This window comes from Lissotriton helveticus, chromosome 4_1 (assembly GCF_964261635.1).
Source record: "Lissotriton helveticus chromosome 4_1, aLisHel1.1, whole genome shotgun sequence".
In the NCBI taxonomy this organism is placed as follows: Eukaryota; Metazoa; Chordata; class Amphibia; order Caudata; family Salamandridae; genus Lissotriton; species Lissotriton helveticus.
This window is the reverse complement of record NC_136063.1, coordinates 798,359,233-798,383,208: the sequence shown is the minus strand read 5'-3', so window position 1 is coordinate 798,383,208 and position 23,976 is coordinate 798,359,233. Positions and strand designations below refer to the sequence as shown.

The 23,976-nt window shown below is 47.5% G+C and overlaps 1 protein-coding gene across 1 annotated transcript in view; it reads right to left on the bottom strand.

Annotated features, from left to right (window-relative positions):
* ROCK1 (Rho associated coiled-coil containing protein kinase 1) overlaps window positions 1–23,976 on the bottom strand; it is a 2,099,493-nt gene that overhangs the window by 340,260 nt on the left and 1,735,257 nt on the right. The window contains exon 27 of the mRNA XM_078687444.1: window positions 11,208–11,373. Within this exon, the coding sequence (XP_078543570.1) occupies window positions 11,208–11,373 (166 nt within the window). The remainder of the gene's footprint in view (window positions 1–11,207; window positions 11,374–23,976) is intronic.

Below are 23,976 nucleotides of genomic sequence, written 5' to 3'. Positions count from 1 at the left end.
GCGAAAGTGTGGAGGGAAGACCAAGTTGCCGCTCTACAAATATCCTCAACAGGCACACCTCTAGCCAATGCTGAGGTCGAAGATTTAGCTCTAGTTGAATGAGCCCTTATACCCTCTGGTGGTTCCTTACCGGCCAAAGAGTAGCAGATCTTTATGCAGAGGACGATCCATCTCGATAAAGTTCTTTTATGGACCGCTCTTCCTTTCTTGCAGCCAGCAAATCCAACGAAGAGCTGGTCTTCCAAACGAAAGCCCTTGGATCTGTCCAAGTAAAAGGACACCGCCCTCTTAGGGTCCAGACGGTGCAGTCTCTCTTCCTCCTTAGAAGGGTGAGGGGGAGGATAGAAGGAAGGTAAAGTAATGGACTGTCCTAGGTGGAAGGGAGTTACCACCTTAGGCAGAAAAGCAGCCCTGGTCCTGAGAACCATTCGATCAGCATGTATGGACAAGAAAGGGGGCTTGTGACAAAGAGCTTGAAGCTCACTTACCCTCCTTGCCGAGGTTATTGCAACGAGGAAGACCGTTTTAAGGGTAAGAAGCCTCAAGGGACATTTGTGGAGAGGCTCGAAAGGAGCACCCATCAAAAAGGTCAAGACCAGATTCAAGTCCCACTGAGGCACAATAAAAGGGACAGGAGGAAACTTATTAATAAGGCCCTTTAAAACCACAGGTGACTTAAAAAGAGAAGGCTGGTCAGGCAAACAGAGAAAAGCTGACAGCGCAGAAAGATAACCCTTCACTGTAGCAACGGCAAGACCCTGTTGCGCCAGAGAAAGGGCAAACTGGAGAACGTGAGACAAATGGGCCTTCAAAGGATCAATAGACCTTTCCCCACACCACGAGACAAATTTCGCCCATCTATAAGAATAGATGGACTTAGTGGAGTCACGCCTGGCTGACAAGATGACATCCACAACGTCAGGCGGGAGGGAAAAGGAAATCAGGTTGCCCCGCTCAATCTCCAGGCATGAAGGTGCAATGTCTGGAGGTGGGGGTGTAGAACCTGCCCCTCCATCTGAGAGAGGAGGTCTGCCCTGCGAGGGAGACGGAGCGGCGGGTGAGAGGAGAGGTGGAGAAGATCTGTATACCACACCCTTCTTGGCCAATCCGGGGCGACCAATATGACTTGGGCCCGGTCTAGGCGAATCTTCCTCAGAACCCGAGGAATCAAGGGTATGGGGGGAAACGCGTAAAGGAGTTGACCTTTCCAACTCAACTGAAACGCGTCCCCCAAGGCTCCTTGCATCGGATACTGGAGACTGCAGAAAGACAGGCAGTGCGCATTCTCGTGAGTGGCGAACAGGTCCACCCGAGGAGTCCCCCACATCCGAAAGATGTCGTGAACCACCTCCGGGTGAAGCCTCCACTCGTGGTCGGCAGAGAACTGCCGACTGAGACTGTCTGCATTAACGTTCAACACCCCGGCCAGATGATTTGCCATTAGACAAATCTGATGGTCCTGAGCCCAGGACCAGAGACGCAGAGCCTCTCTGCAGAGACACTGCGACCCCACCCCTCCCTGCTTGTTGATGTACCACATCGCGGTCGTGTTGTCCGTTAGGACCTGAACAGACTGACCGCGAAGGGAAGGGAGGAAGGCCTTGAGTGCCAAACGTATCGCCCGCAATTCTAGAAGGTTGATGTGAAGCAACCTTTCCTCTGGAGACCAAAGGCCCTTGACCTCCAGATCCCCCAGATGAGCACCCCACCCGAGAGTGGATGCATCCGATATCACCGTGGCCACCGATGGGGGAAGTTGAAAAGGCTTTCCTTGGGACAGATTGCCTTCCACGCCCCACCAAGACAGATCCGCTGCAGCTTCTCTGGAGATCCTCACTGACTCCCTGAGATCTCCGTTGTGCTGATACCACTGCTTGCGGAGGCACCACTGGAGCGCCCTCATGCGCCAGCGTGCATGGTTGACCAACAGAATGCATGAAGCCATAAGACCGAGCAGGCGAAGGACCTTCAGGACTGGAACGACCGCTCCATTGTAAAATAAAGGAATCATCTCCCGTATGTCGCGAATCCTTTGAGGGGGAGGGAATGCACGACATACGGTTGTGTCCAGTACTGCACCTATGAACAGGTTGCGCTGTGAGGGCACCAGGTGAGACTTGGGTACATTTATTGAAAAACCCAACCTGTACAACAACTGGGTTGTCTCCTGCAGATGATGAAGCACAATCTCCGACGACTCCGCTTTGATCAGCCAATCGTCTAGATACGGGAATACCGGAATCCCCGATCTTCTGAGATGCGCCGCCACCACTGCCATCACCTTGGTGAAGACCCGAGGTGCAGTAGTAAGTCCAAACGGAAGGACCGCAAACTGGTAGTGTTGTGACCCAACCGTAAAACGGAGATACCTCCTGTGCGACTTCAGGATTGGGATGTGAAAGTACGCATCCTGCAAGTCGAGTGACACCATCCAGTCTTCTTCCAGCAGAGCCTGAAGAACCTGAGCAAGGGTGAGCATCTTGAATTTCTCCTGCTTCAGATAAAAATTCAAGATCCTGAGATCCAGGATCGGACGAAGCCTGCCATCCTTCTTGGGAATCAGGAAATACCGGGAGTAGCATCCCTGACCCCTTTCCTGCTCTGGAACCACCTCCATCGCACCTTTTCTCAAAAGTGTTTGGACTTCCTCCTGTAGGAGTAACAGATGTTCCTCTGAGCAATATCCCTGGCAAGGAGGGTAATTGGGAGGGAATTCCCGAAAGGGAAGGGCATACCCATTTTCCACGAGATTGAGAACCCAAAGATCTGATGTAACCGATTCCCAATCTCGTAGAAAGTAGGTAAGCCGACCCCCCACTGGACCCACATGATCCTGAATGGCGGATCTAGGGCTGCTTTTCTGTGGCTGGGGGGTTGGAGGAGGTGGAGGAGGAAGAGACCTGACGACCTCGAGGACGTGATCTCTGTTTCCCTCTGTAAGACCTATACAAGGTATTCTGCTGCTGCTGTTGTTGCTGCTGCTGAGCGGGTCTATACGACCGAAAGGAAGAGCGACCAAACCCTCTAAACTTTCTGGTCGTAGAACCCCTGACCTGAAGGCCAAGAGATCTAGCAGTTGCCCTGCTGTCCTTGAATCTCTCCAAGGCCGCGTCTGCCTTTTTCCCAAAAAGCCCCTCGCCATCGAAAGGCAAATCCAATAATGCAGACTGCACATCAGCTGAAAAGTCAGACGACTTCAACCAGGCTGAACGCCTTGTGGCAACCGCCGTGCCCATGATCCTTGCCACAGAATCTGTTGTATCAAGTCCACTTTGGATGACCTGACGAGCCGCTGCCTGAGTGTCAGATAAAGCCTCTTCAAAGTCCTTTCTACTAGCCTCAGGAACCTTAGGGACCAAAGAACTTATAGAGTCCATAAGAGCATGGATGTATCTTCCCATGAGGCAAGTGGCGTTAGAAGACTTCAAAGCCATGCTGGACGAAGAAAAAATCTTCTTCGCGACCTGATCTTGTTTCTTGGCCTCTTTGTCGCCAGGCACCTGCGGAAAAGCCCCAACAGACTTCTTAGAGCAAGCGGCCTGAATTACCAAACTTTCAGGGGAAGGATGCGAAGATAAGAAAGCAGGATCCTCAGGAGCCACTCTATACCTCCTAGCCACACTTTTTGCAACTGCAGGAGCAGAAAAAGGCTTTTTCCAAACTTCCATTATAGGATCCTTTAAGGCATCGTTAACTGGGAGCAAAGGTTCTACTGACGAACTAGGAGAATGGAGAACCTCTGTCAACAAATTCGATTTAAACTCGACAGAGGGCAAAGTCAGACCTAAAAGTCCTGCTGCCTTCTTCATGACAACATGATAAGGTTGAACATCTCTGGAGGGAGCATCAGGTCCAGAAGGCAAAGACCACTCCGGAGAAAACTCAAGACCACTAGCATCCGCCAGGTCTTCGAAACAATCCCCTTCCAGTTCACCTTCCTCCACCTCAGAAGATGAATCATTAACTCTCTGCTCCTCCAGAAGTCGTTGAGCCTCTCTACGAGATCTCATTTTGACTCGAAGTGCAGTCGAATCCAACGCCGAATTCGACGGCGCCGGAGCCGACTTCGGAATCGAATCCGAGGGCTTGGAAGGCTGCCCCATAGAATCCAAGGGAGTCGGTGACGCCGGGACCGGAGTCGTCGACTTCTGCCGAGCCGGCGTCGACACCGGCGTCGACCTCGGTGGAGCTTGGTACTGCCACAACGGAGTCGGAGCCGGCATATACGGCATGAAGGGTGCCGGAGCATATGAGTGCGGAACACCCAAATTGAAAGCCATTGGACCCATGGGACCCGAAGGTGCTCCAGAGGGGTACCACGACCTCGAGAAAACACCATACATCGCGTTTAAAAACGCAGAAGGGTCCTGACCTGGAGTCGGGAATGGTGGATGCTCAGGCTGACCTCGAGGTACATTAGAATCTGTTTCCTCAACAGGATTCGAAGCCCCTTCCTCAACAGGAACTCCATCGGTGTCTTCCGGAGCCGGAGATGGAGCCGGAGATGGAGCCGGAGCCGGAGACGGAGTCGGAGTCGGATCTGGAACTGGAGTCGGAGAATGGACCACCGACTCCGAAGGTGAAGCCTCACCTACCGACTCATGAGGAGGAATCACTTTCGACTTCATCCTTTTGGGAGACTTTGATCTGGAATGATGACGTGATCCGTGTCTCCTCTTCTTATGCTTCTTGTGGGAACCGGAAGCATGACCGGATGATGACTTCGAGGCCGACGCCTCTCGAGACCTTGACCTGGATCTCGACCTCGACTTCTTCGGATGCTTTGAGGATCTTTTAACCTTACTTGCTTTAAGTTTGGCAACAAGAAGTTTAGATTCCCTCTCACGAAGAGCCTTCGGATTCATCTTTTGACATGATGAACAATCATCGACGTCATGATCCGAGCTTAAACACCAGATACAGTCTTGGTGAGGGTCCGTAACGGACATCATCTTCCCGCATTCTCTGCAAGGCTTAAAACCGGTCTTCTTTGTCGACATGACAATATCTGAGAATGGAGAATCGAAGAAACGAAGTAACAATGTACTAAGGCTACAGAGTATCCCGAAACCGTTAGCGTCGATGACGCGGAAAAAAGGGAACTGATGTCATCACGCCGGCGTGGGCCTATTATAGGCGTCGGTGACGTCAGCGGAGTCGCGAGCGAGGTCGTGTCTCTATGACGTCAGGAGTCCACGTCGGCGCGAGGCTACGAAAAAAGAATTTCCGAATGTTGCTGACGCAAGGGGTATTCACAAGGTGAGGAATCCACACGGCAGATGTATCTATCAGAAACAGGGTGACCGCTGCAAAACATATCTCTACAACGAAAGATAAAATACATTAGATCTATTATTAAAACGACTGCACATCGAATGGCTACATATGTACCCACTTGCCACTCGCCGCCGGACCCCCGGGTTGTCGGCTAAATGGCTGTGTCAACTAGCCCTTGGTTGAACTGATTGTTTTCTGCCCGGCTGGCCCGTGCGAGCCGCTGCATGTACTGTGTAAGTTCTTTGCCATCTGTTGAATAAAGGTCTTCAAAAAATAAAAAAAATAAAAAAATAAAAAATAAGACAGGCTATCCAATAGCTACAAATACCCCACATAGGGTAGGACACGGCCCAAGAAGTATGGGAATCACTCCTAGGGAAGAAATCCTGCATCAGAGAACAAATTAGAAACCCTGTGGCAAAAACCACAGAAGGCTTAGTAAGCAGCCAAATAGAACACTCTTGGCAACGGGGGCTGAACCATCAGCCAACTAAAGAGGTAGGCCAACTCAGGACACGGACTGTACAGTATCGCTCACAGAAAGTGTAACGTTCACCCCACACCAGATTCCAGGAGCAGTGGGATAACACCCCCCACCCAGAGGATCAACAAACCACCTACTGAGGAGGAGGAGTAGGAAGCCCCACAAGAAGACGCTGGATGGCTGAAGCTGCATGAGTATTAAAACAGCAGGATGTGTCAAAAGGGAGGTCGACCAGGCGCTCCCTAATATTTTCAGGAAAACAGCATCGCGTAGCCATGCATGGCGACGGAGAGCCACAGAAGTGGCCATAGCACGGCCAATAGCATTGGCAACATCCAAAGCCACACGAAGAATAAACACGGCCAACTCTCTACCATTCAACACATGGGCCCGTAGATCAGCACGGGTCGCCTCATGAGAGACATGAGAAAGAAGGGACTCCACAGAACTCCACAGGCTAGAAGTAGCCCTGGTCAACGCACACAAAGTGTTAAGCGCTCTCAAAGTAGCACTGGAAGAAGCGAAAAATTACGTCCCCATGTATCTAACCACCGGGCTTCCCGAGAGAACACCACAACAGGCGAACCTGGAAAGGCATTACGCAGTAGAGCGCCTTGAGAGGAAGGGTGGAAAGAAAGACAGGCCGGAGCAGAACGATGGCAGTGCAGTAGCGCCTGAGGCCCCGGATCGCCCGTGGCAGGGCGCTTCCAAGCCCCCATAGGGAATTATGGAGTGACGCTTCAAAAGGAAGGAACAACTCCCAACCACACGAGCCCCGGTGGAGAATCTCCAAGAGGTTGTCTTTAGGAAATGGAGTGACAGCTTCACCCATCCTCAGAATACCAGCAGCCATGGAAATAGCCCGAACAAAGGCAACACTGGCCTCAGTAGGGCACCGCGGAGGTGAAAGCAATTCCTCCATGGGTGACGGTTGCAGACCGCCCTTCCCCAATTCCAGGGGGAGCGGCCAATCCCAGCATAGAGGAGGATCCACAGAGGAATAAGGGACCACAGGGGTCTCGGGGGAAGGTGGAGAGGCCGGTGGAGAAGCCAACCTCGAGCCAGGGAAAGAAAGGTTCGAGGATTCTGGCCGTGGGGACGGCGAAGAACCTGCCCTAGAAGATGCCGGCGAAAAGGCAACTACACGGCGCCATGTCTCCGGGGAGGAACACATCAACAGATGACACACCTCCAGAGACGAAGTGACTTCAGGAGACGAATCCAGCACCCGGCGCAGCTCTGAAGTGCGCCTGATCGGCGTCAGGTGGCGCCGGAGCGGCCACTAGTGGCACCAGCTGGGCCCCAGACAGAGCAGCCGCCTGCGCCGAGGACCGAGGGGGACTAGGGAAAGTACTCCAGGTCCCTGCCTCTACCCGTGACTCCACTGGAGCGGGGGAGGAAGGCCCCAGGCGACGAAGCGGCGCCGGCTTGACCGCTGTTGAAGCAGCTGCCTGCTCAGAGTGCCGAGGGGTACCCGGGGAGAAGTTCGGGGTCCCGGCAATCACCTGCGGCACCACAGGAATCCCCGTAGGGATTTGCAGCGAGACAGACGCTAGGCACCGAAGAGGGGAGCCCCGAAGGACCACACCCCGACTGCGTCACTCTCCTACTACCTGGAGCCGCCTGCGACTCTGCGGAAGTCCCCGTGCGAGGCAAGGGATCCACAGACGGGTCAGGAGGTGGACAAAGGGCCAAAGAAGCCTGCAGAACCGCAGCGTAGGCTGTCATTTGGGCCCTATGCAAAAACAACAGTTGATGGACTGAATGCAGAACAATGTCATACATTGACCCAGTACAGGGATCAGGGCCTAAATCCATCGTTTTTTTGCTCACCATGCCATTCCAGTCTGAACCTAGCCATATGCAAATCAGTTTTGACCCTGTGCCCCATGGGAACAGTCCAGCACTAACTGCCAAGCCAAGTCCTCCCTGGACTGGAAACAAGTATCCTAGGACCGGTTTCGGGCTTTCAGCCCTAGTCAACCAGGATAGCTTGATTCCAGTGGCATGGAGAGCACTGGACTCACATCTGAGCGTACCCATCCCACTCCGGGTGACAAATGCAAAAACAACAGTTGATGGACAGAATGCAGAACAATGTCATACATTCACCCCAGTACAGAGATCTGGGCCGAAATCCATCGTCGGAGCAGCTCCGTGGAGTACGCCATCAGCGTCAGGCGGCGCCGGAGCAGCCACTCGTGGCGCCAGCTCGGCCCCAGACGGAGCAGCCGCCCGCACCGAGGACGACTCGGGAAAGCACCCCAGGTCCCTGCCTCTACCTGTGACACCACTGGAGACGGGAGGAAGGCCCCTGGCGACGAAGCGGTGCCGGCTCGACCTCTGGTGAAGCAGCTGCCCGCTCAGTGTGCCGAGAGGTACCCGGGGACAAGCCTGGGGTCCCGGCGATCACCTGAAATGCCACAGGGATCCCCATAGGGATTTGCGGCGAGACAGGGACGCTAGGCGCCTAAGAGGGGAGCCCCATAGGACCACACCCAGACTGCGTCACTCACCTACTACCTGGAGCCAAAACCTTCGGCGCCGGAGCCTTCGACGCCGGAGCCGGTGCTGCCGGCGACTCCACGGAAGTCCCCGCGCGAGGCAAGGGATTCGCAGGCATCTCAGGAGGTGGAGAAAGGGCCAAACAAGCCCGCAGAGCCACAGCGTAGGCTGTCATTTGGGCCCTAGTCGCATCCGCGCTGGGAAACGGCGAATAGGGAGGCGACAGACGGCGGCGCACGTCCCGGGGGGAGACTGCGCCTGCCGCGGAAGGAGGACAAGGCCTCGGAGACAAACTGAAGGACCTACAAGCTGGTGAGCCACGCCCAAAAGGCCACGGCGAAAGACGATGTCGCAGGTGAAACCGGAGGTTCCTTGCTTCCGAGGTGCGAGACAGACGCTGAGAGGACACCGACCTGGATAAGCGCGCCGACAGCAACTTCATCAGGCGCTCCCGCCATGACTTAGGCTTAAGGTGCTGGCAGGCATTGCAGCTCTCCGAGTAGAGATGCTCACCCAGGCACCACATGCACATTGGGTGAGGGTCCGTCGCCGATATGGGACATGCACAAGAGGGACACGTCTTGAAGCCCGAAGCCATTCGCACACTGTTCCACTTAACGTGAAAAAAGGAATAGAAGGCCTGAAAACAGGCCAGGGCTCAACCGGATCCACGTTGCACGCGGAAAGAGAAAAAACTGACGTAGGCGCACCGGGGTGGGACTTATGTGTCTTCGCTGACGTCACGGACGTGGAGTACGTCAGGGTGGAGTCACGTGGTGCCGTCTTCCCGGCACGCAGGGAAGCTGTGGCAAAAAGTTTTCCGGGTCCAGTCTCACGCCTGGGGATAATTCTACGTTAAGGAATCTGCAGCTAGTAGTCTCTATCAGATAGAAAGAAATGGTTGTCAGAGCGCAGGGGTGGCACTTGTATGCAGCTATGCTCATCACTTCCGGAGTGGACCGACATAAGCTAGCAGCCTCATGATGCCACCTGCCAGTGCATAGCAATAGTGGTTTAAAGTTTCCAGATCTAACCTGATAACTGGGGAATATTCACAAGGTGAGGAACCTGAGGTTAGAAGTATCCATCAGAAACCTAAGAATCGTCAAGGTAAATTCCTTTAGACTGCACTCAAATGTCTGGCATACGGTGGATGGGACCATGTTTCGTTTGACAATGACTGGCTATCATATATATAGATTTAGTTGTGGGCAAGTGATGTTTTAACACACAGATTCTTACCCAGCTCTGTGATCATCATGTCAACAGGCATCCCAGTACCAAAACTGTTAGCTTGGACTACACTTTTATTTAGGTGGATTTACCTACATAGGCATACATATATTAGGAGTTTGCTATATGTTGATGGTTTCCTCATCAAAGTCCAAACCTTTGCTAACAGTTCGGATTAAGCATCATAAATGTACATTTTATTCTCTGTACTGAACTTCTCTTTCAATCACCCACCACTCATTGTGGTATGAAACTGGAAATCAATAAGTTATTGAAGTATACATTTAGATATGAAACTACATGAATTAAGGTAACTAATATCACTTCTATCTTTATTAGGAATCATTCTACACAAGATGACAACAAGCAGCCTTAATTTCCACTTAATGGGTCATACTTTGTATAAAAAAAGATGACAACTGTCCTGATGGCCCTCCTCATCTATTAAGCCTGTCTAATACTTATGATGCAACAACAACTCTAACCCAATGTTCTTAGATCAGCATCACTGTACTGGAGACCAAGTCAGTGATGAATACTCAACATGCATAGTGTCACCATGCTATGGTAATGCAGCAAATCCAGTCTACAATAAAATGCTCAGTTCCCTTCTAGCTCTTTCAGAGCAACATCATTCTTTTGTGTGGTCTTTGGCAACACTATAGCCATCAATTTCCTGCAGGTCCTTTTCCTCCATATTTTGAAAATGTCAGCAGGCGTATTCTGTTATTGAATGCTATCCTCTCTCAATCCGTATAGCAAAACCTTACCTTTCATCCACTGACATTCAGATTTTACAACAATATATTTCTATCTAATCATGAAATGGCAATTAGAGGACTTTTCGTTTTTGTTAATTAGAATTTGTGTAGCTTACAATCTTCAATTAGCATAATTTTGCCAGATATGTCGGTAGTTAAGTCCACACTATACAAAGTGACATTTCATCATACCTCAAAAGGCAATGTATACACACTAGCTGCTAGCAAGGGAAATCTGCCGTCCCCTCACAACTTTATTGCCCATGATGCACTCTCTTTGAGGCAGTGGTGGCAGTCTACTATTGCCCTATCTTAGAACCACCCATGCCATCACCATCATTGGGTAGTGCTTTTACATACTGTGCTGCTTATTGTAGTGCTTCTGGACAGAACTTTGGAAAATCGTATTAATGCTGGCTCAATGCACTTATAGATCTCATCTATACAACATATGTCTTCTCTAATGGAGTCCTATTTTATAGATTTATTTTTCAAAATTATACAATCCGTTTTTTGCTTTTTAACACCGTAAGGGTCTTTGAAATGGGCCCTTCACCAGATATTTACATGTAGTGATATAGTAAGTTGTTTTCTATTCTTTCCTCCTATTTTGTTTTTAATTCTTTGCACTGATGTGCTCAGTTGTACTACTTACTACATTTTTTACTTTGATGAAAAACAAAGAAATAGGCAGGACAGGAAAGAATGGCCAATAGTTTAACACAATGGTACCAAAGCAAGTGAAACTACAGAAACCAATGCATTTTCTCTGACACGAACTGCAGAAGCAACAATGAGCTCACAAATTAACCTATATTTTATAGCGATCAAGAGCCTGTAACCGGTTCCTACGAAGAGCTCCTTTTGGAAATGCTATTTAAGAATGCCAAGTAGTAGAAGGAACCAAAAAGAACCAAAGCAACTTTGTACAACAGAGTGAGTCTTACCTCCAACAATTCCATCAGCTTCATCTGTTTGGAGACTGGAAACACTAGTAGAATCCATTCTAAGTTGTAGATCTGACAGTTTAGCACGGAGCTGTTCTATATCACTCTCTTTGCTGTCCAGCTGCATCTGAAGATCCATTTTGAATAAACTCTCTTCAGCTAATTGCTGTGGGTTGAAAAAAAATACACCACAAAATCAGTTCCCACAAAGTGGATCAGTGATTCAGTTGGAGCTTCCTCTAAGACAAACTTGCTTATCAAACATGTCACCCCTTTTTCCTGATAATGGAACGTCATCTGAAAATGTCACTGCATTGGAATGGAGAGAACACTTTAGTGAGGAAACTAAGGATGAGGTTACTTTCAATCTTAATCCATTACTCGTTTTTAGAGGATCTGTCCCAAGTTAAAACTACCGGGTATCTCTGCCATGAAATGTTGTAACTAGAAACTGCCTTGTAGCTGTTTTAATAACGAGCTTTGTTTGTCAATATCACAAATATATGCTTGACTCCTATTCAGCAGGCTCCCATTTCTGCACAGATTAACACCATCAAACACTCATTTCACTCTGGAAAAAAAGAAGACAATTGGTGTGTGATTTCAATAACTATGAAAAGGGTAGATATTGACATATCCGATCACATAATTTACCAATTCCAATATAAATAATAGAAAACTTGAATATTGCATCTAGATAGGGTGCCATATGCCGTAAAACACTTTCACACTAAAGAGTGCTATAAAGTTAGTGTCTGTGTAACACAAGATATGCTACAAGACATAACCACGTCAATAAACAAAGCAAGGACAGCCCACCAACGTTTGTTTCTAAAAAGGAATGATTTAGAAGTGAAGGAAATTATAATCTAAATTTTAACTATCCTTTAATTACAAACAAAATCTTATTATTAAGCATTTGTCATCAATAGCATCATAATTTCTTGAAATTTTAGATGACAGTATACACTGACAATGTTAAATTGTCAATGTACAACAAATGCCAGTACCTGACAGGTTTTGATACACATAATTAACCATCTACAAGAAGTCCTATTCTGGATTGCTTTGCCACTTTTGCTGCCCATGTATCCACGCTCCACACTGGCCTCGTTCTACCGCAGAAGGGATGGAGTGGAGCCACTTATAAGCACCTCACCTTGCCATTAATCAATAGCATCATTTCATGAACTTGTAGATGACAGTATACATGGACAATGTTAAATTGTCAATGTACAACAAATGCCAGTACCTGACCGGTTTTGATACACAGAATTAACCATCTACAAGAAGTTCTATTCTGAACTGCTTTGCTACTTTTGCTGCCCATGTACCCACGCTCCGCACTGGCCTCGTTCCACCCCAGAAGGGATGGAGTCACTTATAAGCACCACACCTCTGCGCCGAAGTCAGTATCATACTGAACTCTTTCTGTACCCTAGGTCGCAGAGCACAAATAAAAAAGAATTGGATGTACAAGTGTACAGATCTCTAATTTGGCACCTTTTGAGATCACAAACGGAGACCCCTCCACAGAATGTTAAGGTGCGAGGGAGTGAGGTATCTGCAATTAGATCGAGTAACCACCAAAAAAGCATTGCCCAACATAGGTAACTTATGTTGGATTCTTCTAACTGCAGATACTTCAGCTTTAGAATAGATACCAAAGCAGTACTTCCCCCTCCAAGGAGAGGGTCTGTGAAGTTGGCTCATACCAGAAGTCCTGCAGGAACGCATGGGCAAAACGACCTTTTAGTCAGACCGAACAGTCTAGGCAAGTGCTTTCTGAACATCTGCACAAACGCCCATGTCGCGGCTTGGTAGATGTCGTAAACAAGCACTTCCCATGCCAATGCAGTTTTATCCAAATGGGACCAGATGGACCTCATGCCTTCTGGAGGTTTCTTCTTGGCTAATGTATAGACGTCCTAATTAAGGCTCCAAATTTTCAGTTTTAACAGATTTTTCCAGAAAAAAGACAGAAAAAAATATATTTTCCTATTTGTATTCATTTTAAAATATGAAAAAATACCGACAATAGGTCTTTTGGACGATTTTCACTACTGTCAGTCACGAGTGGCAGGTCTGTATCTGTTTAGATTGAATGATAGGGGAGTTAAAAAAAGATTTCCTAATAAAGTTTAAATAACTAAATATACAGATTTTTAATCTGTTCTACACTATAAATGTTTTCAGATTGCATTGTTCTGGCAATTTCTAGAATCCACTAGACATTTAAACGCAAGTATACTTTTAGTGGTAGAATAAATGTGGAAATATAAGGCATGGTTGCAGGGAGGTGGGTACTGTTGGGGGTATTTGTATTTATTATGTTTTTTGTTTGATGCTTCTTGCTTCAGAACAGGCGCTTCAACAAATGTGGCTTAAGATTCGGGTCTATGGGTCAGGTGTTGTTGCGTGTAATGGGAGGGTCTCTGATTGCTACATGGGGGAGCTGGATATCATAGGCTTGATACATGGCTAGACGACCTAGTAGAAAGGGGACAATACTTCTAGGGGGAGATATGAATGACACAATGACGCCAGAGTGGATAGGGAAGTCTTCCCACCCACGGCAAGGGGGCCCGACCTCTGTACACATTTGCGCAATCACTGGGACTGGTGGACCTTTGGAGGGGCAATAACCGCAGGACGAGAAATTACACTCATATCTCTGCAGCACATGACAGTGGAGCATGATTGGATTATATTTTTACGCACACTGCTTCGGCGGGTCTCTTCAAGGGAGGGTGCCACAAGGCGTGTCGGATATCAGACCACTCACCGGTTGAAATACAGCTGCAAGGGCTGGACCGGGACTGGTCTCTCCCACAGAGACTGGATCCTTTCATATTTTGGGATCAGGAGTTCCGAGAGCGCTTTGAGGAGCGCACTGAACAAGACTTCACTGAAAAGGTTGGCTCAGTGAGATCCGCCCGCATTCTCTAGGAAGCATACAAGGTTGTGGCTAGGGGTTTTGTACAGGAGGCGAGCAGTGCTCAACGTAAAGAAAAAAAGAGCCCAGTGTAGAGAGCTTGAGCAAAGGATACGAAAGCTTGAGCGAACACTAAGCGCTGACCCTAGGGGTGTTGACGGGCTTAAACACTCTCTCAAACTCGAGGAAAAAAAACATTCGAGACATTGCAGAAAACGCTGCTCGGGCCCACGCTATTGCCACACAAAGAAAGATCTATGATCTGAGTGATAAGGCCAACAAACTGATCGAATGGCTAGAAAAGAGGGACAAGAGCCGCAACTGGGTCTCCGCAATTAGGTTTGTAGAGGGAGCACAGGGTGGTACAAGTGCGGACCTGACAGAAATCTTTGCTAAGTACTATGAAAACATTTATCAGTCCCAATCCATGCGGGGGTAGTCGGATTGTATTGAATTCCTAAGGGACATCTCCCTACCGACTCTTGGGCCGGAGGACATAGAGGCGCTGGATTCTGACTTTCATGTGGAAGAAGTAGAAAATGCCATGCTAAACATGCAATCAGGGAGAGCGGTGGGCCTGAATGGACTTCCCATAGAATGGTTTAAATGTGTGGCAGACCTTCAGAGACATCACCTCATTCAATGGGCGACTGATGCGATCCCGTACCTGGGGATCCAGCTTGCCCCCTCCCTGGAGGAAGTAGTGCACATCAATTACGCCAGACTGCGACGGAAGATACGCGCAGAGCTGGGCCAATGGAGGCATTACCCACTCTATTGGCTTGGTAAAATTGCGGCGATCAAAATGACCATCCTACCCCAGATTCTATACCTCTTTCACATCCTCCCTCTCCGACCCCCGACGGATTGGATCAGACAGACCCAGTCTAAGCTGGCATGTTTTGTGTGGAACGGCCGCAAACCTCGCATGAAGCAAGCCTTGACGATGCTCCCTCCAAAGGCAGGGGGACTGGGCGTACCCAGCCTCCTTCTGTATTTCCAGGCAGCCCAATTACACCACCTAGTTGAGTAGAGTCCAAAAAACACTGGCTCTTCCAAGACCAGGCACTGCCGGCTAAACCCCTGCGGGGTATTCCTTTCACACATCGGAAGCACAGGCCGCCTAATCTTTATGAGTCCCGTTTTACACTGGTCTTACTAGAAATGGGGATCACACTAACATTAAACACAATCTCACCACTCTCCCATCGCCGCTCACCCAGTTGTTCGAGAATCCCGACTACCAGCCAGGTATGAACGCTGCGGCCACTGCATGATGGCGGTCCTCGGGCTGCCGTTCGGTGAGCCACCTATTCGACTTGGACGGAATTACACCGTTGCACCAGCTCAAACTAGACTATGGGCTCCCCGAGTCCGAGAGGCTTCGGTACTGTCAGATCCGTCACTGGGTCTTGCACTCCCCGATGAAGCCCTTCGCCAGCAGGCTTCTGACCGCATACGAAAAGTGTCTCGTTACACGTACCTCGTGTGAGAAGTTGGCCTGATATATGATGCTCACTAGTTCTAGTGATCACCTTGTATCAGTCCAAACAACCCTTATGGTGATTGGTTGTAAGTCAACCTTATAGACCAGCTATCCTAATGGTAGCATGGACAAAGCAGTCTTAGGCTAAACTCTTTTGGCATGTGAAGCCAGCTGTTTTACCACAATATAACCCCTTGAATACCAGATGAAAGGACACCACACAGGTTGTTTTATGAAAATAAACAGTATATTTATTAACAACAACACCTCTGAACTCTTTATGAGGTCAGAGGGCTAAGCACATGACAATCTCTTAAGAAAAATACGACAAGTCGCACAAAATTACAATGATGCCCTAGGGGCATGACAAACCATATACTAAGTAAATGGAATGTGAGAGTCGATAAAGAGAATGGAGCTGTCCAGAGGCTGTAGGATGGATGGGACCACGCTACACTAACTCTAGGTAAGTAATAGGAGGCCCACGGAACGCGTGTGCAGAGTGTGAACTCACACGCGAGATGCGTAACGTCGTCTATGGACAGTACAGTTCAAGTTAAAGGTGAGTACGGACAATCCTGACTAGTTAGGACTAAAACGACTGTGGAACTGGACACTAGGACAGTTAAACTACCCTTGAGCACCGAAATGTTCTCGTTACCTCACCCACGGGCTGCGGGTGCATAGGTGCCAAAGTGTGTCGGGTTCTCGCGTTGAAGTCAATGGAGCCTGAAAGAAAAGATGCTGCAGGCGACCAGGAGGAAGATGTCCAGTGCGATCCAAGGGTGGATCGGTGAAGAAGAGGACCTGAAAGCAGAGGGGACAGTGTTCAAAGTCACTAGCCAGTGACCGGTGTGGAACCAGGGGCTGTCGTCGCGATCAGGTGAAGAGTGGACGCTTGACTCTGCAGCCACGTGGACCAGGAGGTGTCTTCGACGACCAGGATGGAGGCACGAGCTGTCCCACGCAGGCTCTCGTGTTGGCGGTGTCGGATCCGGAATTGGAGTCAACAGGCCTTGGCAAAGGCAACCCACACGGTGAGTAGAAAAGACGTCTGGTGCGGACTAGGAGAGTCCGGGTGCCCCTCTTTTGGAAGGGAGCAAGGGCCAGTCTGGAGCAACCAGACCAGCAGCAAAGATTCAAAGGTTCATCGTCTAGGAGGCCACTAGCCAGCCGGCAAGTGACCAGACAACGCGTCGAGCAGCAGACAAGCAGAAGGGCCCCACGCAGATCTCGTGGATGCTGGAGGGCTGATCTTCGGTGCAGGGGCTGCTCGGGGCTGGGGCTTCTCAGTCCCCAAAGCACTTGGTTGAGTTTACCTCGGGAGTCGTGCTGGAAGCGAAGTGCAGTTTCTTTCAAGATGGCCTGTCCCACGTGTCTCGTCGCACCCACGGATCTCAGCTGTGCTGCTGATGTAGGTTGAGGTCGGAGAGGTCTGGGAGTCCGGGTCTCGTCGGGCTCTGAAGTCTGGATCCTGGAAGGAAGACGACAAAGGGAAGCCGCTGGACGCTTGATGGTGCCTGCAGTTGCAGGGTGGACACTCCTTGCCCACAAGGGAGATTTCTTCAGTCTTCTGTGGAGCAGAACGTCGAAGTCCAGAGTTTCTTCTTGTAGAGAAGTTCAGGATTAATCTAACTGGGAATGGGACCAGCTCCTACCTTTATCCTGCTAAAAGGGGCTGCCCTACTGACTAGGTCCCTCCCCTGGGTGGGACCAGGAAGGGGGGGGTAGTTACACCCCCCATCCTTTGTCCAGTTTCCCGCCAGAGCTGGGGCTGGAGTGCCCCAGCAACTGGTTTGAACCGGTGTATGCACAGGGCACCTTGTGTGCCCCAGGCATGTCTCATTCCTTTCAGGCCTATCCTACCCAATACACAAAATCCTGTCTGGGGTGGTGCTAGCACCTCCCAAGGCAGGAAACCCTTTGTCCAAGCCGCCCTCGCTGGAAGGACTCCCAGCAGCAGGAGGTCAGACTTGTGTCTGTGGTGGCAGCATCCATTTTGTGATGCCAAGGCTCGAGTTAACTTTAACCGGGGTTCTCAGTTACATACATGTCGTCTCCCTCTAGAAGGGTGGAATGCTACCCCCGTCGCCAGAATTGGCGAGGGGGTAGTATTCCAATTCGTGTGACACCTTACTCGACATGTTTTGATAATGTTATACCAGAGTTAGCATTTAACCGCGAGGTTGATAATGCACTTAAGAGTATATGGTATAGCGTTATCATGGAACAGCTATTAGGACTTGGTTCCGCAAGCTGCAAACGGGCTCAGCTCATGCCAGAGCACCATCTCACATAATTCCAAGCACTCTGCCTTCAGGATTGATAAGGCCTGCCATAGGAGTGACTGATAGGAGGATATGTGTCCATTTTAGGGTTAGATATAGGTATACTATATCTACAGCAAAGGGTGATTACACCACCTTGCCCCAGCTGTCGTGCAGCCAGTTGTGTCAGTTTTAGATGGCCAGCCAGGGGTGGCATAATACATGCTTCAGCCCCTGGTAGGCCCTGGGTACACCTATTCCCTGGATACCTAAGGTATACTGTACAGGGACTGATAAGGTGGCCCAGTACCAATTGGTAAATGCACCTAAAGTACATGGTTGTCAATTTAGAGAGAGAACAGCTAGGCTGTGGGTCTGATTAGCAGGCCCACAGCCAGGGAAGGTCGTAAACCAGTGAAGCAAAAAGCAAAAATCTGGGGTGACCATAGGATTGCAGACCCCACTCTCCTACACCTCGGACAAAAGCTTACTTCGGACCTTTATAAAAATGCTCTTAGCCCGGAACACACACATGTATAATGCCAGTCGGGCAAGGTGGGAAAGAGACCTGGGCAGAACACTAACACAAAGAATTGGAAGACATCTACTACAGAGCTTGCCATTCGACTTACCATATGGGACTGACGGAAACTTTTACTAAACTCGTTACTTATTGGTACCATACCTCAGAAAGGCTCCATGTCATAGATCCCTCTAAGGATGTGACCTGTTGGAGAGGATGTGACCTGTTGGAGAGGATGTGGGGAGGTTGGTACGCTGGTGCATTTGCTCTGGGACTGCGTACACATTCAGGCATACTGGACTCGAATTCTGGATGAAATCGACACACAGACACGCAGATACCACGTTTCCTGGCTTATGTCCTTTCGGGCCTCCCAAACCCTGTGACCATCCCTATCGAATCTCACAGGGGCCGGCTCATGGCAATTGCGTTGGGTTCGGCGGTGCAAAACTTTCAAACACATTGGCGCTCCCCCCAGATCCCCACTTTCGAAGGTTGGCTGCATCGACTCTGGTATGCCCTGGGAATTGAGAAGCTGACGCGGACAGTGGCAGGGAGAGGCTCCTCGTTTACCGAGCTATGGCAACCTTTTCTGTCCCTACTTGCGTCCGAGTTTAGGGAGGTCACCTGCCCAAGGTATCTTTGCCTTCTGGGGATATCTGACCCTGAGAAGAATAGGGGGGGAAGCCGGAGTTTCAAAATGAGATCTTCACACAGTACACTTTTAACCCTTTTCTTTTGGTGGACAAGGGAGGGGGTGGGGGGAGATACGTTTTTCATTTGTTGTGTTTTGTTGTTATTTCTCCACATGTTCTTTAAGTAACTCGGCCTGCTGTTTTTGCTTGTAATACACCTTCCAAGGGCCGTGTAGCAGCACATCAGTGTGGAATGTATTGTATGTTGTTAAAATGCAATACAAGTTTTAAACCATAAATGTGTGGCAGGCAAGCTAGCTCCTCATATGTTAGAAATGTTTTAAAGGCATTTGATGAGGGCCAACTCCTGAGGACACGAGAATGGCAACTTTAGTGGTCCTCATCAAGAAAGGTGAACCGCACAATCTCTGTAGCTCCTACAGACCCATTTCCCTTCTGAATTTTGAAGCTAAGGTTCTGGCCAAGATTATTGTGAATCGTTTGAGCCCGGTCATACAATCCCTGATCCACCCAGACCAATCTGGCTTTATTTTTTTTAAATTATTTATTTTCACAGTTCAGCAACATCAGTTAAATACAAATCAGAATTAAGTCCAAAAATACAAGGCTTACAAAAGAAACTAATACAACTAATATAGCGGGTCCCACAAATAAATACACTGGCAAATCATACATCATACATTCATACCTTCATGTGTTCATATGGGCAACAAAAAGTTCCCAAATATTCAATCCTAGTTTACGTTTTGTTGCCCCCTTTATTGAGTATAAGCTTAATTCTAGGTTAGCTAAGTGATAAATTTTAGCCCTCCAGACTTGACCTTGGTGGCTCGGGGCATAACCAGTCCCCGGCGATACATAAACGAGCAATAGTCATTGCTACTAACAATAAAAATCGGTGTTTATAATCGCTCTTGTAACTAGGCGCCCCATCCCTAGGAGCATTAAAGCTGGAGTAATGTTAAACGTAACCCATAAAATAGTGGACAGAAAATTTTCATCATCATATAGAAACAAATGCAATTTGATACAGGTAAAAATAATATGTACTATGTCAGCATTAACTCCCCCACAACGAAAGCATTTACCATCATAGCGATCACCCCACTTTTTCATACGTGCTGGGGTATAATACAATCTAAATAAAGTTTTAAAAAAATTGTATTTTTAAATTTGCTGATAAAAAAACTTCCTTTGATCTTGTAAGTGCATCTTCAATTGATACATCAAATTCGGTTTCTCCCAATGTCAGTGACCATTGTAAGTTGCGCTTCTCCAAATCATCCTTTTTACATGCCATCAGGATTTTATACAACACTCCTATTTTGCTCTGAGATTTAATAGCCTCAATCAAAGGATTAGAGATTAATTTTAATTTCATTTTTAACAAAAAGTCCCATACTTGAAGAAATTTAAAAAACTGAGTGTGGTACATTATATACCTTAACGAGGTCTCCAAACTGTTTGATAAGTCCCTTCTCGTCATATAAATCTCCTAGCTGACATATTCCCCTATCTCGTCAATCAATCGCGACCCTGTCCCAAAATGTGAAAGGGAGCAGTTTCTTCGCATTCATGGGAGTATAATAGGAAAGAGCTCCTAGGTCAATTAATTTACGTACTTTCCTGCATGTTTTTATAGCTGCATCCAAAATCTTAAACCTAGTTCTTTTGTAATAATTCCCTTCAAGTTCCCGAAATAAACTAAGATTAGCTTCTGTTCCTAGAAATAAGTAAAAAATAGAACTGAATGTGGTTGTGTTGGCCCCATCCGCTCCACACAACAATACACTCATTTTTTGAAAAAACAAACATAATAATACAAAACAAAATCTGGTACTGCTAAACCACCCCTTGCAGTTGGAAGTGACACGAATCTCATGGCTCTACGAGGTTTCCCAGGGGCCCATAAGAATTTGGAGCACAGTGCCTGTAGCTTCTGCAATTGAGATGGGGATATTTCTAGCGGTATTGCTCTAAATAGGTATAGTACCCGCGGTAGAATATTCATTTTTAAAATATTTGCTCGCCCAATCAAAGTAAAATGCAGCCTGCCCCATCTCTCCAAAGGATCTGCAATATTACTACATAATGATCCCCAGTTTGCCTCAACTATTGCGATCATTGAGGGCCTAATCTTCACACCCAAATATGTAGCTTCAGTCACAACTCTTGGATTGTTTAATACTACAGTGTCAGTACATACAAGTTGCGTCTTAGTGACATTCAACTTGTATCCTGACATCTGACCAAATTTCCAGGCTAACCGTTCAATCTCCAATATTGCAGTAGCCGGGTCCTCAGATGTAATGGCAATATCATCCGCATACGCAAATACAGTGTAGGGGATACTGCGTACGAAAAAGGGCTTAATTAACAGACTTCTGGATAGGATTTCTACAAAAGGATTAATATATAAGGCGAAAAGTAAAGGAGAACAGGGACACCCCTGTCTCGTGCCTCTAGTAATCCGCATTATTTCTGAAGTTGATCCCATTACCGCTATTCTCGCTACAGGTGAAGCATATAGAACTTGCAATGCGGTCATGAAACTTTTCCGAAATCCCACGGTTTCCATTAATGTCCATAGATACTGCCATTCTACACGATCAAACGCTTTTTCTGTGTCTAACAGAATCAGCCCTAGTTTTCGCCTCTCTACATCCGCTATATCAAACAGAGTAATCACTTTATTAATGTGTATTATCGTCCCCCACCCCCTGGTATAAAACCATGTTTAACTTGAGATACCAAGGAGGCAATTGCTTTGGAAAGACGACTGGCTAAGATTTTTGAGTATATTTTACTATCACAATTTAAAAGTGAGATAGGGCGGTATGAACCGGGTAGCTCTGCATCTTTGCCCTTTTTGCTAAACACTACAATTGTGGCTTCATCCCACGACTTTGGGGCTAGCCCGATTTGAGCCGCCCTAAACATAGCCGCAATCATTTTCTTTAGATGATCAAAACACTTTTTATAAATCTCTCCAGTTAACTAGTCAGGGCTCGCTGCCTTGCCCATCGCCAACGTATTCACTGCATTTGTTAATTCTTCCATCGTTATCGGGGTATCCAGCATATCTGCCGCCTCTGAATCTAAGTTGAGGAGCTCCCCAAACAAAGTTGGTATTATTTACACAAGCCGCCCTTGTTGACTGGTATAGAGATCGGTATAGAATTGTTGAAAAATAACTAAGATCTCTTTTGGGTCCGACCTTAATGTCCCTGCATTATCTTTTAATGAAACAATATTACGACTAGCTTCATTCATATGCAATTTAGGAGCTAAACATCTTCCTACTGACTCCCCGTATTCATGGCATAGTTTTCTATGGGTCAAATACTTTCTTGCAATCTCCTTATCCCAAGCCCTCATTATTTTGGCCTTTTTTCTGGCAACCTCGTCCTCTAAATCGGGATTATTACCCTGATTAGCAATTCCCTGCGTTAATTTCTCCTCAGACTTCTGCAGGCCAAAGTAATAACTCTCCACCTCTCTTTTAAGTTTTTTTGATGAAATAACCCAAAACCTCCCCCTAAAACAAGCTTTAAAAGTATCCCAGACAATACTAATACTAGCTAAGTCACTATTATTATCGAAAAATTCCTTTAGCCACAGAGACATATGTTCTATAAAGTTATCATTAACACACAACTTCCGGTCAAAACATTTTTTTTGGTGTCTACCCATTTCCCCCCAACCAGAGAGTATTAATACAATAGGGGAGTGATCAGATGCAATTTTAGGGTAAATCTGCATTCTAGCCCTGGCCAAAAAAGCAGGACCTATAAAAAAATATTCTAGCCGAACCCTCTTTTTATGGGGAAAGGAGTAAAACGTATATCCGGGGTCTGTCGAAGATAGTGTGCTCCATACATCTATCAGACCATGATCCTTTAATATATTAAACAAAGCTTTAAACACCTGTGGTTTTCACCCTTTATAGCTTTTAGGCCCTCCCACAAAATCTTGACTGGTTAAGTTAATATTCATATCGCCACAAATAATTAAAGGGGTGGGCCATGTTGCAAGCTCTATATGCAATTCTGCCAGAATTGCTGCTTCATCTATATTAGACCCATAGATATTGCAAAGAGTAAAGGTCTTAAGTCACCCACCAAGTTCGACTATAGCCCAGCGTCCAAATTTATCAGCTAATTTTCGGCGAGCGATGAACATATTCGTTTTTGCTAAAAAGGCCACACCCAGAGTCATTACTGATTGTTGCGAGGAGACAAGGACAGAAAATCCCAAATCAGGTAGCAGATGGTGTTTACTCCATGGCAAATGCGCCTCTTGAATGCAAACAATGTCCGGATTAACATAACGCAGTTTTGCATCTACCCTCTTTCTTTTATTAATATCATTTAAACCAGAAACATTTAAGGTACATATTCGAATGTCCCTAGACGCCATCAAACATCATGTCAAGTTTTCCGATAAGATTGCACAAGTCTAAACAATAGTATTACCCCACACGCAGAGTTTGTTGCATTTTTGGTTAACTGTTTTATGCTGAAACTGGATTTTTTTCCCCATTTTACCCCACCACCATGACCTCCCTTACCTCCCGCATCCTCAAAAACCCCACCCATCCCACCCTTCCCTTTAACAAGGCTGTGGGACTTATGGTCCTACAGATGACGGCTGGGAACTTCCCTACCCTTACCCACAAGCCAGCAACACAAAAATATCCTCATTCCTATAAAGGAGAAAAAAAAATCTATAAGCGAGTACTGATCTTTAGCAATTACACATTATCTCCAAAACTAGGAAGTGAAAGGAACAGAGAGAGAGCACTAAGTTGAGAAACAACGATACATAACTTCTATAGCCCTGGTTCAGATTTAGTCAATTGACCAGTACTTTACTGGATACTAGGCAAAAACTCTTTAGCAG